The sequence below is a fragment of the Natator depressus genome, chromosome 1, assembly GCF_965152275.1.
Source record: "Natator depressus isolate rNatDep1 chromosome 1, rNatDep2.hap1, whole genome shotgun sequence".
NCBI lineage: Eukaryota > Metazoa > Chordata > Testudines > Cheloniidae > Natator > Natator depressus.
In genome coordinates, this window is record NC_134234.1 from 242,300,835 (window position 1) to 242,314,887 (window position 14,053).

At 40.5% G+C, this 14,053-nt stretch overlaps 1 protein-coding gene across 6 annotated transcripts in view; it reads left to right on the forward strand.

The window, feature by feature from the left end:
- DNM1L (dynamin 1 like) overlaps nucleotides 1-14,053 on the forward strand; it is a 64,093-nt gene that overhangs the window by 18,381 nt on the left and 31,659 nt on the right. For 4 of the 6 annotated variants that reach the window (XM_074939688.1, XM_074939696.1, XM_074939662.1 and 1 more), the window contains exons 2-6: nucleotides 1,779-1,926; nucleotides 8,340-8,378; nucleotides 9,634-9,680; nucleotides 11,208-11,279; nucleotides 12,702-12,788. In XM_074939688.1, coding sequence (XP_074795789.1) covers nucleotides 1,779-1,926; nucleotides 8,340-8,378; nucleotides 9,634-9,680; nucleotides 11,208-11,279; nucleotides 12,702-12,788 — 393 coding nt within the window. The remainder of the gene's footprint in view (nucleotides 1-1,778; nucleotides 1,927-8,339; nucleotides 8,379-9,633; nucleotides 9,681-11,207; nucleotides 11,280-12,701; nucleotides 12,789-14,053) is intronic. The other 2 variants (XM_074939706.1, XM_074939679.1) reach the window with 1 other exon arrangement.

Genomic DNA, 14,053 nt, shown 5'->3' on the forward strand with positions numbered 1-14,053 from the left:
TGAATAGTGTAGTATGGTTGTATTAAAACAAAACAACTCGCAAAACCAAACCCGTCAATCCAGAATTGTAGTGAATTTAGGTGATGTACCCAGGCCTAGTAAATCTTAGATGTTTAACAAGGTATTTCCTCAAACCTCTGTATATATTTGGGGTCGGGAAGGAATTCTCCTCCAGGCAGATTGGAAGAGGCCCTGGAGGTTTTTTGCCTTCCTCTGTCGCATGGGGCACGGGTCACTTGCTGGAGGATTCTCTGCTCCTTGAAGTCTTTAAACCACGATTTGAAGATTTCAGTAACTCAGACATAGGTGAGAGGTTTTTCGCAGGAGTGGATGGGTGAGATTCTGTGGCCTGCATTGTGCAGGAGGTCGGACTAGATGATCATAATGGTCCCTTCTGACCTTAATATCTATGAATCTATGAATATGATTTTATTGCCGATCTAAGCAGAACTCCTTTGTTACACTTCTACCAACCTCATACACAAGTTCTGCAGAGGGAAATGCCACTCAGATGGAATATAGGATTGTGCAGTCTTAGTGAAAATATTTCTTAACTGCTGTGTTTTGTCAGCTGCTGCTGGTTGATTTTCCTATAGACAAGATGCATCAGGTTTGCAGTCGGTGGAGTTATCTGCCAAAAAGTGTACAAATAGCCTTGCAAAATTCTACTTGGGATACTCATTTTCATGTGTAAGATCCTAGTATATCAATGTAGAAAGGATAAGTACCCAGATCCAAACACCTTTTTTGGTGACACTTGTATGTTTCCATCATGGTGTAGCCAGGAAAATTAACCGTCTACTATACTGTTACTCATTGTAGTATTACTGTGAGATGTTTAAAATAGTCACCTCAAAAGATACAGAGTTGCTTTATAGAAGTTAAAGTACAATTAAGCAACTTTTCAGTTCTTTCCAAAAGGTTGTTGTGAAGATTAACGTTCTTAAAGTGCTTTGAGATCTGTGGATGGAAAGTGCTAAAAAAGTGCAAAATATTTTCTTAAACCCAGTAAGTTTCCCAGGGCCGACTATAGGATTTTTGCTGCCCCAATCAAAAAAATGTTTGACCGCCCCCACTTTTTTTTTTGCCCCTCCCCCCCTCCCAACCCCTTCCCCAAATCCCTGGCCCCGCCTCCTCCCCCGGGCATGCCACATTCCCCCCCATTGCTTCCTGCAGCTCCCCGCAACCCCCCGCCCTCGCTCACCTCTGCTCTGCCTGCTCCCCTGAATGCGCCGCCGCTCTGCTTCTCCCCCCTCCCTCTCAGGTGAGGGAGAGGCAGCGCGTTCAGGGGAGCAGGCGGAGCGGAGGTGAGCGAGGACGGGGGGGGGAGTGCAGGAAGTAATGAGGGGGCAGAAGAACTGCTCCCTGCCCCAGCTCACCTCCACTCCATCACCGCCGCCACCTCTGAGCGCGCCGCCGCTCGGCTTCTCCCCCCTCCCTTCCAGGCTTGCTGCGCGAAAGAACTGTTTGGCGTGCGGCAAGCCTGGGAGGGAGGGGGGAGAAGTGGAGCAGCGGCGGCGCACTCAGGGGAGTAGTCGGAGGCGAGCTGGGGCGGTGGGGGCTGGAATGCCGCCCCAAGAAATGTGCCGCCCCAAGCACCTGCTTGTTCTGCTGGTGCCTAGAGCTGGCCCTGTAAGTTCCTACTTCAAGGTTGGTGAAATAAATGAATACAATCTGTGGAGGCATTTGTTTTCCTTTAAATAAAATATAAAATATTAATATTACAGCATTGCAGTAATGGGTATATAAGAAAGTCACGGATGTGTTTCAATTTTCAGAGCAGTGGAAAGAGTTCAGTGCTGGAAAGTCTTGTGGGGAGGGATCTGCTCCCACGAGGTACTGGAATTGTCACCCGGAGACCCCTTATCCTGCAGCTGGTGCATGTCTCACCAGAGGATCGTCAGAAAACATCTGGAGATGAAAATGGTAAGAGTGATCCAAATGGGATTTTAATCTTCATGTGTTTATGTAGTTCTCCTTAAAAGGAAACACCTCGGGATATTTCTATCCTTTTTGTGCATTCAAACCAAGTGGGAAAAAATCACTTGAACTTTAAAATGTATTTGCACATTTTTTCTTATTCCTTTGAGGCTTATTTTATACATATATTGTGTTGAAAAAACAGCCACTGTAATCCCCTTTTCTACCCATACAACAGAAGCTGCAAAAACTCTGGCAATTAGGAGAATTGGTTCTTTCAATAGCTTTTCTTCTTTAACAGTTTCATATTTGTAGTCTTACCTCTGTTCTCTCCTTTGTATTCAGTGAGCACCTTTGAGAAGAGAGTATTCCAGTATGTGACCGGTAGTGATTGCATAGGGTGTGCAGAGCATTTTTGCTTATGTTCTCTGTTCCTGCTGATAAATAAAACCTCCCCAATAAGTGCATGACTGTGGAGAGGAGTTAAAGAATGTATGTACGCTGGAAAAAATAGTGGGCTGGGGAGTACGAAAACAAGCCTTTATTGGTTTAAACCTTAATTGGAACCTCCAGTGGCTTATTGATATCATTTACTAAGCTGTATTGAGAGATTCTAAGCCATGTGAAAGTAGGATGATTTAGATTATTCTAAATCTCGTCTAGTCTAAAGCGTTAGTCTCTTTTAGCGACTCCTTCTTATCCCTTGGCAGATCAAGCGTGTCACCTCAGTTGCCAGTTGGGAGCTGGAACAGTTTCACTTTGCATTAAGTAATACTTTTGGTCTATGTGAGAATGAGACCACTAGAATTAATCAGTCGTAGCAAAAAATATTTTCATTTGACAGTGGAACCACATACACTTCTGATAGCATGATAAACTTAAATATAAATACTAGAATTGTTAGTTTTCCCTGAATTTAAATAAAGCTCCTTTAAAAACCTTTAGTTCAAAACAGATTCCTGAAAATATTAAATCAAGGCTCTAGAAGTCTGTTACTTGTTATAACACGCAGCACAAGAAACTACTCCACAAGCATGGGCTCTGATATGGATATTAAAATAGAACCACAGAACACATCTGGTTTTTTTTAAAGTATCCATAAAATTTAATTTCACATTGTTTGTGTTTTATCTGCACCTAATGTTTTGGTACCCTTTCAACTGCTTTGACCTCGCACACTGTAGAATGAGATACATGATAATTACTAGTTTGTTTGTCGTAGTCTGCAAGTTTAAGGGTAGAAAAGATGGTTTTTTAGACTAGGACAGATTATTAGGAGTTCGTAGGCATCTCTTCTGTTCTCAATTCTGTTACAAATTTCCTGTGACCTTGGGCTTCAGTCTTTTCAACTATAAAATGGGGATAATGGCACCTACTGCACAGAGATGGTAAGTTAAATAAATATTTATAAAGCCCATTGAGATCTTTGAATGAAAGCCACTACATATGTGCAAAGTGTTATATCTACACTTTTAATTTTCAGAGTAAGGTAGGCTCATCTGATCGGAATGGACAGAGCTTTATGGCTTCTATCAACAAAGTTAAAATTTCTTTACTGAGGTGCAAATAAATTGCACGGATGCTCCAAGAAGCTGGGACAAACTAAAGCAAAATACACAGACGCTTTTCAAAAGATACCTTTCTTTATGTGTAGGGCCCTGCCAAATACAGGGTCCATTTTGGTCAATTTCAAGGTCATAGGATTTTAAAAATAGTAAATTTAATGATTTCAGATATTTAAATCTGAAATTTCACAGTGTTGTAATTGTAGGGATCCTGACTCAAAAAGGAGTTGTTGGGGGGTCGTTGTACTGCTACCCTTACTTATGTGCTGCTGCTGACGGCGGCACTCCCTTCAGAGCTAGGCGGCTGGAGAGCGGTGGCTGCTGGCCAGGAACCCAGCTCTGAAGGCAGAGCTGCCACCGCCAGCAGCAGTGCAGAAGTATGGATGGCATGGTATGGTTTTGCCACTCTCACTTCTGCGCTGCTGCCTTCAGAGCTGGGTCCTCAGTCAGCAGCTGTCCCTCTCTGGCCGCCCAGCTCTGAAGGCAGCAGCACAGAAGTAAGGGTGACGTGATATGGTATTGCTGGCAGGGCACTGCCTTCAGAGTTGGGTACCCAGCCAACAGCTGCTGCTCTCTGGCCATCCAGATCTGAATGCAGCAAAGAAGTAAGGGTGGCAATACCGTGACCCCCCTGCTTCTCCAATAACCTTGCAACCCCCCTGCAACTCCTTTTTGGGTGAGAACCCCCAGTTTGAGAAATGCTGGTCTCCCCCATGAAATTTGGTCTTTTGTGTGCTTTTACTCTCTACTATACAGATTTCATGAGGGGGAGACCGGGTTTCACGGTGTGTGACACATTTTTCATGGGCGTGAATTTGATAGGGCCCTATTTATGTGTGTTAGATATAAGTACACAAACAACTGTCTGTATATAAACCTATATGTAGCTAATTATGATGATCAGATGTGTCTTTTTCATTCCAGCCTCAAGGACTAAAATGACATGAAATAAAGAATAACCATATGAACTTTGTCCTTCCATAGTAGCTGTGACGCATAGTTGTCCTACAATAATTTTAGGGATTTAGAGAATTTTCTTGTTTGGAAAAAATAACTCATTTTACTTTCTTTTGAATATTAACAAAATTATATGCTGCTGAGTTCGGCTGCAGTATTACTGACTGTTTCTTAAATGAGTCAGCATGGTCTGTCTCTCATACAATGTCAAAGCTGTATGCTGTCAGAGGGTCTGTTTTGTTGATATTATAAAGCAAACACTGTTAAGGAGATGAAGTCCAGAGTTCGATCTACATTTAAAAAACAAAAACAAAACACTTTGGCAGATAAATACCCTCTGGAATTAGAATTTTATGTGTAATTTTGTCACCAAACCAAGATTATTAATATGAAGCTGAATGACAACACAGGACAAATACCAGTGAGGGAGAGGAGTGCTTAATCTATTGGACCTCTAGTACTGTTCCATAACAAATGCTATTCTCAGAATTAAATATGTTCCTGCTGACATCATTGTGCTAGTGCGTGTGCAAAATTATGAAAACCATTTTAGCTTTGAAATGTGTGAAAGTTTTGCCAGATGAACTAGGACAACTTGGTAGTTCATTATTAAGATTCCAAAAATAGTGCAAATAATGGATTATTTTCAAAATAATTAGAATTATATTCCACTTGCTAATAAGATGAAAGTATATGTTTCTAAAACTGACGTACAGTAGTTGCATATGGTGGCCATACAATACAGTTTGTAAATAAATCTAAGGATAGTTGCATATCTGAACTCTACACCTCTAACTCTGAAGTGCATTTCATGGAACTAACCCTGTGGCACTTGACTGTAGTTGATTAAGTTGGCTACTAGTTAGAGTGCCAGGTAATGTCATAGGCTAGCTACCAATTTTACTAAAGTTGTTAGAGGCAAGTTACTAGGAGACTTGTGAAATCTTATAATTTTTTTAAGTCCGGCCCATAATATCACAGTCCCCAGACAGGGCACTGGATAGCAACATATGACGTTTTTGCAAGAATGCTGGATAATCAGGAATGCTAGATATTTATTGTATAATAAAGAAGAAGAGTTTCATATTATCCGCAATGTTATAGCTGCTCCGGTTATTCCAGTTTAGTAAACTTGGTTTCTGTTTCAGAGCTTTTGTGAATATCTGTTCTCTCGAGCATATTTTAGCATCTGGTCATTAAATAAATTGACATATTTGCTTTTACTTCCGTTTTTAAAAAAATACACTAAACTTGCAAAATCTCCAATAAAAATCAGTAGCTTGGGCAAAAAATATTATGATGCACCCCTAATTAGAATGAATTAGAATTTGGAAAACAAACTTAATATTTGCCCGTCAAAATGACAGTGTCCTAAGTGAGGGGAGATTTTTCTGCTAGTTGAATCTTATACAAGAAGTCCTCCGTTTCTGCACCAGTGCACTGTACTGTTCTGAACATGCTGTTAATGAACTCTTCATGCTCATAAACGTACGAACACATAAAGGTTCCTTGTGCTTTCATTTGAATGCCTCCTTGTATTGTGCTGATCTTGACTTAACATTTTAACACCAGCTTTAGCTTGTCTATAAATCATACACATCTTGGTTCCAAAAGTGAGGCTTTATACATGATGTTTTTATAGACAGAAATTTATCTTCAGCATGGGTATATTCACCCAGAAAATTCCTCCCTTGTTTTGTAGTTTAAAGAGTTCAGAATTGTCACCTGTTGTACTTGATTTCAGATCTTAATATTGTTGTGCAGAATAATTGTTTTTCAAAAACAGTTGAAGGTAAATACATTGATATAACGACTGTGCAGGCAGTTGGAAATAACCTCTACTTTCCAGTGATGCTAATTTCATCTTGATATCCTTTGACAAGAGTCAGTGTGATTTACCTGAGGAATGAGCCCATATAATTTTTCTCTGGAAGAAGCCTACCTACTGTGTTTGAGTTTGATCCTCAGCACTCTGGTAGGGAGGATAAGTCTAAGGACCATGTAACTGACAATGTTTCTGATTTTCTTTTGTGCCAGACCAAAGAGCAACCATTTTTTGAGTCACTTTTGAGCCTTCCCTGACATGATAAAATCATACCGCTTCACTGAAATGAAGGGATAGTAAATACGATTGCTATTCAGTAGAACAGAATTTGAAGCTTCCGAAGAGCTTCTAACCCAAAATACAGAAAATATATTAACACAAAGGGAATAGTCTACTCCATTAGAAGTGAGGGATTAAGCACTGCATTTTCACATCATCATATCTGACAGAGAGAGAGCGTCTCTGTAACTCTCATTTACACTGAGGTCCGAGAGAGAGACCCTCATAATAGTTCTGTTTGTTGATAACGATATGACAGTTTGTGGCAATAGCACACTGCATTGTTTTCTATTGAATTATAGGACAAAGAAAGCAATTGAGAGAGCTCTGTGAAATTTCTGCCCCCCTTAATTATTAAATTGGCCTTGCAGCTAAGAATCATTTTTATAATTAAACTTCATCCATTTTGTGGGAGGATGGGATGGGGGAGAGGACGTATGACAGATCAGTTTAGTAACCTTTACTGTTTGAGTATCTGAGATGGGAAGTTAAATGTTGCAGTCTTACTGAACAGTTAATATGGAGCCAGAAGATAGGAGCCGGAGACTGAATCTAGAATCTGAAGTTTACTTAAGCAACATTATTTTATCAGCTTTTCACATGAGTACCTCCAAACACAGGATCTTGTGATATCTGAAGCAAGTGCTGTTTATATCTCAGTAGCAGGCAGAAGCCCCAGTCAGGTTTTGGGGCCCCCTGATGTGCTTGGTGTTGTACAAGCACAAAGGAAGACAGTTGCTGCTGCAAAGAGCTTACCATCTTAAAAGACAAAGGGTGGAGTAAGTGGCACATCATCATCAGAGTGGGACTGGGCATGTGTCTCTTCAGTTTCATTTCTTTATTTTTATTTGTTATAGGGTGGAATGAAGGGATGAGTAAACAGGAACAATAATGTCTAGATTTCAGATTGTAAGAAGTGGTCTACTGGTGTTTAGGGACTGTAAAGTACTGAAGAGGGAGAGCAGGGAGACCAGCTGGATCTCTTCATGCACCAGTGGTGCTGCTCCTGACCGTTTTGGGAAGTCCTTGCTGTCCCTGTTTCAACCTAGAAGATCTTGGGGTTCTGATGGTAGCCTTTTATGACCCTAGTGGGCTTCCTCCGCTCCCAGTAGAGGTTGGCGTGAGGAAGTAGCCTTCTTAGTGTAAAGGGAGATATAGGGTGAATAAAGTTTGTTTTTGAAATCTACATTTTTAAAGTCTAAATTACCTGGCAGTCTCTTCTTAAATAGTCTCAGATTTCTGGCCATTGTATCCTGCTTATTTTAATTTTCATGAGTTTCTCATTGATGTGGAGGAAGTTGTCATGCATAACTATGATTTATGCAGAAAAAAGTTAATAATCTCTCTACAGCCCATTAGCCATCTCCAGCAATACTTCAAAAAAATGCACCGATATTAAAACCTTGTTTTCAAATAGGTTTTATAGCTTATCCAGGGTGAGAAATGCCCTTCATCAAGGGAAGTTCTAGATTGCTCTGTTGAACCAAAACGGCATTGTTCTGTGTGTTTGAAATCAAAGTACTTCAAAATAATAATTCTGAGGTGAACAGCTATAATAAAGACATGACATTACAATATATTTGGTTAATGTGTATCATTTAGTGATCAAGATCTGTTTATGGTGTATTGTGATAATGCATTAAGCATTTTCATTAATTATTGAATAGCATGCATGTCTGTATGCATGCTTTTATAATCCCTCTAAGCCTGGTACAGAAAGGTAAAGAGAATGCTATGTAAGACTTAATGGCAAATACTAAACTTTATTCAATGCTGTTTCTGTTTAACTGCAGACCCTGCTACATGGAAAAATCCAAGACACCTTACTAAAGGTTTCTTTTAGCCACTTGCTTGTTGTCCCTACACATTATCTGCATGTTTATGTATTCTAACTACCTGCATTTCATGCCACTTCATTGCTGACTGCACTTTTATTTTGACACACTGGCTACTATATTGACTGATGGTTATTTTGGTCGGTCTTGTGGCTTTTTTTTTTTCATTTCAGTCATTTCTGTCTTTGCCTGCATTAGCATCTAAGGGATGAATTTAACTTTTCTTTTGTGATGTGTTGCTTTATCATATAACTTTCATAATTTTTTAATTTACGAAATGTGTTTTTAATATGTATTGGTGAGTGTCTTTTGGGACTCCTACCAGAATGAAATAGTTTGAATGGTACTTACTTTTAGATAAGCAGTATTTGGATGAGCAAATAGTAGGCAGAGTTCTTGTTGGTTCCTTTCTAGAACTGATTTCTGTATAGAGAAACTGGGAATTTGAAATGCCACATGACTTAAAAAATGGAGATCTAGTTGAAGGAATAGAGGTGTCTACAGATATGACTAAAACTTACTTTTTTTTAGTAGGAGCTTGTCATCCGGTACACTCAATAACAGAAATGGCCACTTCTATATCTCCTTTTCTGTTTTGGGGCCTGATCCTAAGAAGCACAGAGTATTGTCAGCCAACATGGAAGACTTTGTGGCTAAGGATGCTTGGCTGCTGGCAGAATTGGGCTTTATAAGACTTGTGCCCCAAAGTTTCATTGTTAAACAGTACATAAGCGTTCTATTTGGTTTTTTTGCTTGAGCAGATTTTTCAGCTGTAATCTGATCTCGCCTCTTATGAAAAGACCACTTTTCAAAACCTACTCTGTGCGCACTGTATGTATACTTAATTGTGTATATAAAAGGATGTTGCGAAAACTGTTTTTTTTTTTTTTTGGTCACAAACTGATGTTTAAATAGGCAAGGCATTTCTGGGGACTGCTAGGATAGGGAAATGAGTCATTCTTTTAATCAAATCCATTATTCAGAGACTGGAAATTAGGCAATGGATCTACAAATTAAAATTTGGAATGAGATGCAGAGAGTTAAATATATGTATTTAGAGCCATTTAATTTCTTACAGTAGGAAGTAGATTAACTTTTGCGTTTCTGCTGCTACTTTAAAAGAAAATGTATCTTGGTTTTCAACAAACTGTGCAAGTGAAAAAGACACCAGGATACTTAGGCTCTTAGTAGGGTGTCCTTGAAAATGAAACTTTTTTTTCCTCTCTAACTCAAGTAATGGTTTTGTTTTCAGGAATTGATGCTGAAGAATGGGGTAAATTTCTTCACACCAAAAATAAGGTATGTTTATTGTGGAGTGACAGTAGCTCATTCATAGTTAAAGTGAGCTAGCTTTCCATTATAAGCCTGAAGTTCAGTCCCAACCCTTTCTTCTCCACCAATTTCCCCTAAAAGGGATGAACTCCACATGCTACATTTCATGCCAAGATAGAATTTTTTTCTTGGGAAGTTTGTGGGGTTTTTAAGTTCAGAAAAGGAAGTTTAAAGTTATGGTGTCTCTGGGTTTTTTCTCTTCTACAGTGCTTGTCCTCACTATATTGGCTTGTATTGCCTGAATGGCTAGGCTTTAAAAATTCCAAATTTGTATGTATTGTTGGCTTTGCTTTTAGTGTTTTTTGGGGAAGCATTGAGTGGAAATGGCAAAGATAAGTACATATACCATCACAAATTGTTTTTATTACTGCACGTTAAGATAGTCAGGGAAGAAGTTAACTAGAGACTTATGTGAGCAGAGATACAAGAGGAAAGTAGTGGAAGACTGTAGGAGGGGGATTGAAAGGAATAGAAAGAGCTTCCTCAGCCCTGTGGTGAACACTGAAGGACTGTAATGCTTAAGAGTCTTTCTATGTTAAGGACAGTTTGTCTCCCTTGGTTGAAGCAAGCCATCCTTGATTTGATGACTTGCTTGTTCATTTTGATTTTGATTTTTTTGGACTGGGTTGAAGAGGGCCCCAGTTCTGACTCCCTGTACTTTGGGTCAGGGAGAAGAAATTTGTTGTGAAGAGGTGTGGCAGAATGCAGTTTTTTGTGTCATTGTGTTTTTGCCCCCTCTTTGTGTATTGCTTGAAGCTATGGCTTAGGCCACTCATGTAGAGGTGTTTTTTCACATTTATAGAATGCTGCTTAGAAAATAATTTCATAAGCGTTTAACTATTAGTTGATTTGCTGTTGACTCCAAACTGTTTCTACAACTTCTGGCAAAGCCAGAGATGGAGAAAGATGGAGAATGATGGGGGATACATACAGAGATGGGGAACCAGGAAGGACGGAAGACTGGATGACATAATTCTGTGCTGCCTAGTTTTGGACTGGGGGGTGTTCTGTTTAAGGAAGGAAGAGTGGTTGCAGAGTATGGAGGCAGACCAGGGAAGATTTGCAGGGTATGGTGAAGGGGACTGGAGAGGGGGACGAACAGGGTACCTGGGAGATGCACTAACATCATGTCGCCCTCTGTATCCTACTCACATTAAAAATTCAAAGACAGAATTTTATTAGATATAAAACTAATATAGTTTAAACACTTTATTGTGGGTAAATCTTTCCCCTTGATGAGATCTTGGTATCCAGTAGTAACTCCTGCTGCCCATTGTAGCCAAAGGTGAATGTTATTACTCAATAATCAGTTAGTTTCCAGCTATTAATGTTCACTCTGATAGCATTGTAAAATAGTGCAGAAGATTATTCTTGCTTTTTATGTGCATACTTACAGTATTTATCACTTTATGTTGGCAAGAAGAACATTTTGGTGATATATACAGTAAGTACATTGCTGTCTGACTTTCAATTACTTTTGCTTCTATATTTCAGCTCTATACAGACTTTGAGGAAATTCGACAAGAAATAGAAAATGAAACAGAGAGGATTTCAGGAAATAATAAGGTTGGTACAAGATGAACTAAACTCTAGTTCACAGAATATCATAGTTTCTGAAATTCCTTACTGTCATGGGGTCCTCACTGATGGTGGCACCTTTTCCTGGCTCTTCTGGGGATTAGCTCTCTTCCAAGTCTGACACCTCTCTTTGTGGGGTCTCAGCCTGTTGTCTTCTCTCTCGCTCTGCTGCCTCTCCCTCACTCCAGGGACTTCAGCTTCCTCTTTGTGAGTCAGCCCTCCTGCCAGGTCACTGTTTGCCTTTCTGGGGTATAGAGTCACAGTGGACCAGCTGTCCAGGCAATGCCACTCCATCAGTGTCTGGTAAGGGAACCTGGGCCCTCTCACAACTTTGGATTCCAGCCCAGGGACTCTACAACATGCAGTCAACTTCTGCTCAGTCCCTTCTCTCCCTGGGCTGCTTCCTACTCATCTCCAGCAGGCTTTCTTCTCTGCCAGTCTCTCTGCTGTGTACACCCTTCTCTCGGGGCCAGGACCACAGGATCCTACTCTTTCCTTAGATTCCCTCCTTTCCTCTCTAAAGCAGTGGGCTCCAAACTGGGGGTGCACCGTTTTTTTTCTTCGGCAGCAGCTCTGCATGTCCGTGGCTGGTGTTCCCATCTGGCGGTGCCCCTGCGGCAGGTCTTCCAGTCCTGTTCCGTCGGTGGCATGTCTGTGGCAGGTCTTCCGGTCTTCGTCCTGGGGGTGCACGAGCCAAAAAGTTTGGAGACCACTGCTCTAAAGCACAGAGGGTCGCTGCAGCCATTTTCTGCTCAGCTGAATGCCGTCTTCCAATCAGGGATTGCTTTGCCAGCCTAAACCTCTCGTGTAGCCACTAATTGGCCCTTTCTCAGCTTCCATGGCCCTTTTGGGGCTGATGTGGGGCAAACACCCCATCCAACTTGCAGAAAATTTGGGGGCTAAATGTTGGGAAGGCCTCATACAAGTCCAGTGTACAGTAAATAATGTAATGGATCCACTAGCACATGTAGTTCACGTAGTTCTGAGGTGACACCAGCACTGCTATGAAATGATTAGGCTGGCAGAATTCTGGGTATCAGACTTCGCTTCAAAACTTGTTTATGTAGTAATTCCACAAGAAGTAGCCTCCACCTCCCTAGGTTGAACCCATATGGTGTTTATCTATACAGCTTGGTGTGTATGTATGACACTTTGTTTAGCTTGTAAAATCAGCAGCCATGTATATGTGCAGTTTCTGAAACTTAGTTTTATCCATCAAGTAGGAGAAGGCAGGATTACACACACAAAGAAATTGGTTGGTAAACTGATTACCTTATTTCTGGACACATTCTTGTGTAGAGGTCTCTGGTTCAGGAGTTTAATTTTAATAAAGAATTGGCTTTCTGAGGGGTAAGTCTAGGTAAAAAAATCTTCTAACTCTAATTCTTGGTGATATTAATGTATTTCTAGGGGATCAGTCCTGAACCTATTCACCTTAAAATTTTTTCACCGAATGTTGTCAATCTGACTCTTGTGGATTTGCCAGGAATGACAAAGGTAAGTGACTGAATTTTACCTTTTGATTTGCTGCAGGTAGGTTATTTCTGAGAGGGGCAAAATAACGTTTGTTTTGACCATTTTGTACCATTTGATAAATCATCTAAGGTTCCCTGTAAAAACAGAAAATGTTGTTCCTCAAGTTGACCAGCAATTCTGTATGGCTTTGAAATTAAGTGTCCCCACCTTGTGATTAGAATTTGGATTTTTGGTAGTGCTGTACACTGATGAGGGGAGAGGGTTTTCTTATAAAGGTTATGTCTACATTGCAGAAAACAAATGACAGCAGCGAGTCTCAGAGCCCGGGTCTGCACACTTGGGCTTGCACTACGGCTCTAAAGATAACCATGTAGACTTTCTGATTGGGTTGGAGATTGGGCTCTGAAGACTGGGGAGGGAGTTGGGCTTTAGAGGCCAAGCCGGAATGTCTACATGGCTATTTTTAGTACTGTAGAACAAGCTCCATGAGCTCATGTATGTAGATCTGGGCTCTGAGATGTGCTGCTGTGGGATTTTTTTTTCTTTTGCAGAGTAGACGTACACTAAGAGGCTTACATGACGAGGAGTCCTTGTGGCACCTTAGAGACTTCAAATTTATTTGGGCATAAACTTTCGTGGGCTAGAACCCACTTCATCAAATGCATGGAGTGGAAAATACAGGAGCAGGTATAAGAGGCTTGGAAATGTTGTGGAGGTAGCATGCTTGGCTAATAGGAGAGGTGGTACTTTAGTGTCACCAGTAACGCCTGTAGCTAATTTGGTAAGTATTGACCAGAATCAAAATGACACCTCCCCCTCTTACAGAAGTGGCAATGCTTGAAGAATTGCGTAAAGCAAGGAAACAATGGAGGAAACCCTTTGAGCTCTGAAGGACACACAGGGTGCCCTGAAAGGGAGGAAATATTCAGGTCCCACATGAAAGTTTTTTTTATTGAACAGTGACTTTTTCTAGAGGAAGGGACTATTTTCTGGCTCCCCAATGGCAGTTAAATGCCTAACTTCCCTAGACTTGCAGTGCAAGTTAGGGGCAGAACTGCCATTTGTTCTTTTGTAAATCTCTTCAAAATTAACACGGTAAGTTGGAGTATTTGGTTTGGTTCTCACTGTGCACTGTTTTCATGTTTTTGTACCTTTCTTATAGTATCTTCATTAACCTGGTTTCAAACTTGATTTTTAGTCCAGAGAAATTTCATTTTATATTGTTGTGTATTTTAATAGAGAGAAGTGTGTGATTCGGATTTGCATGATTCACTCCCCCCTTTAGT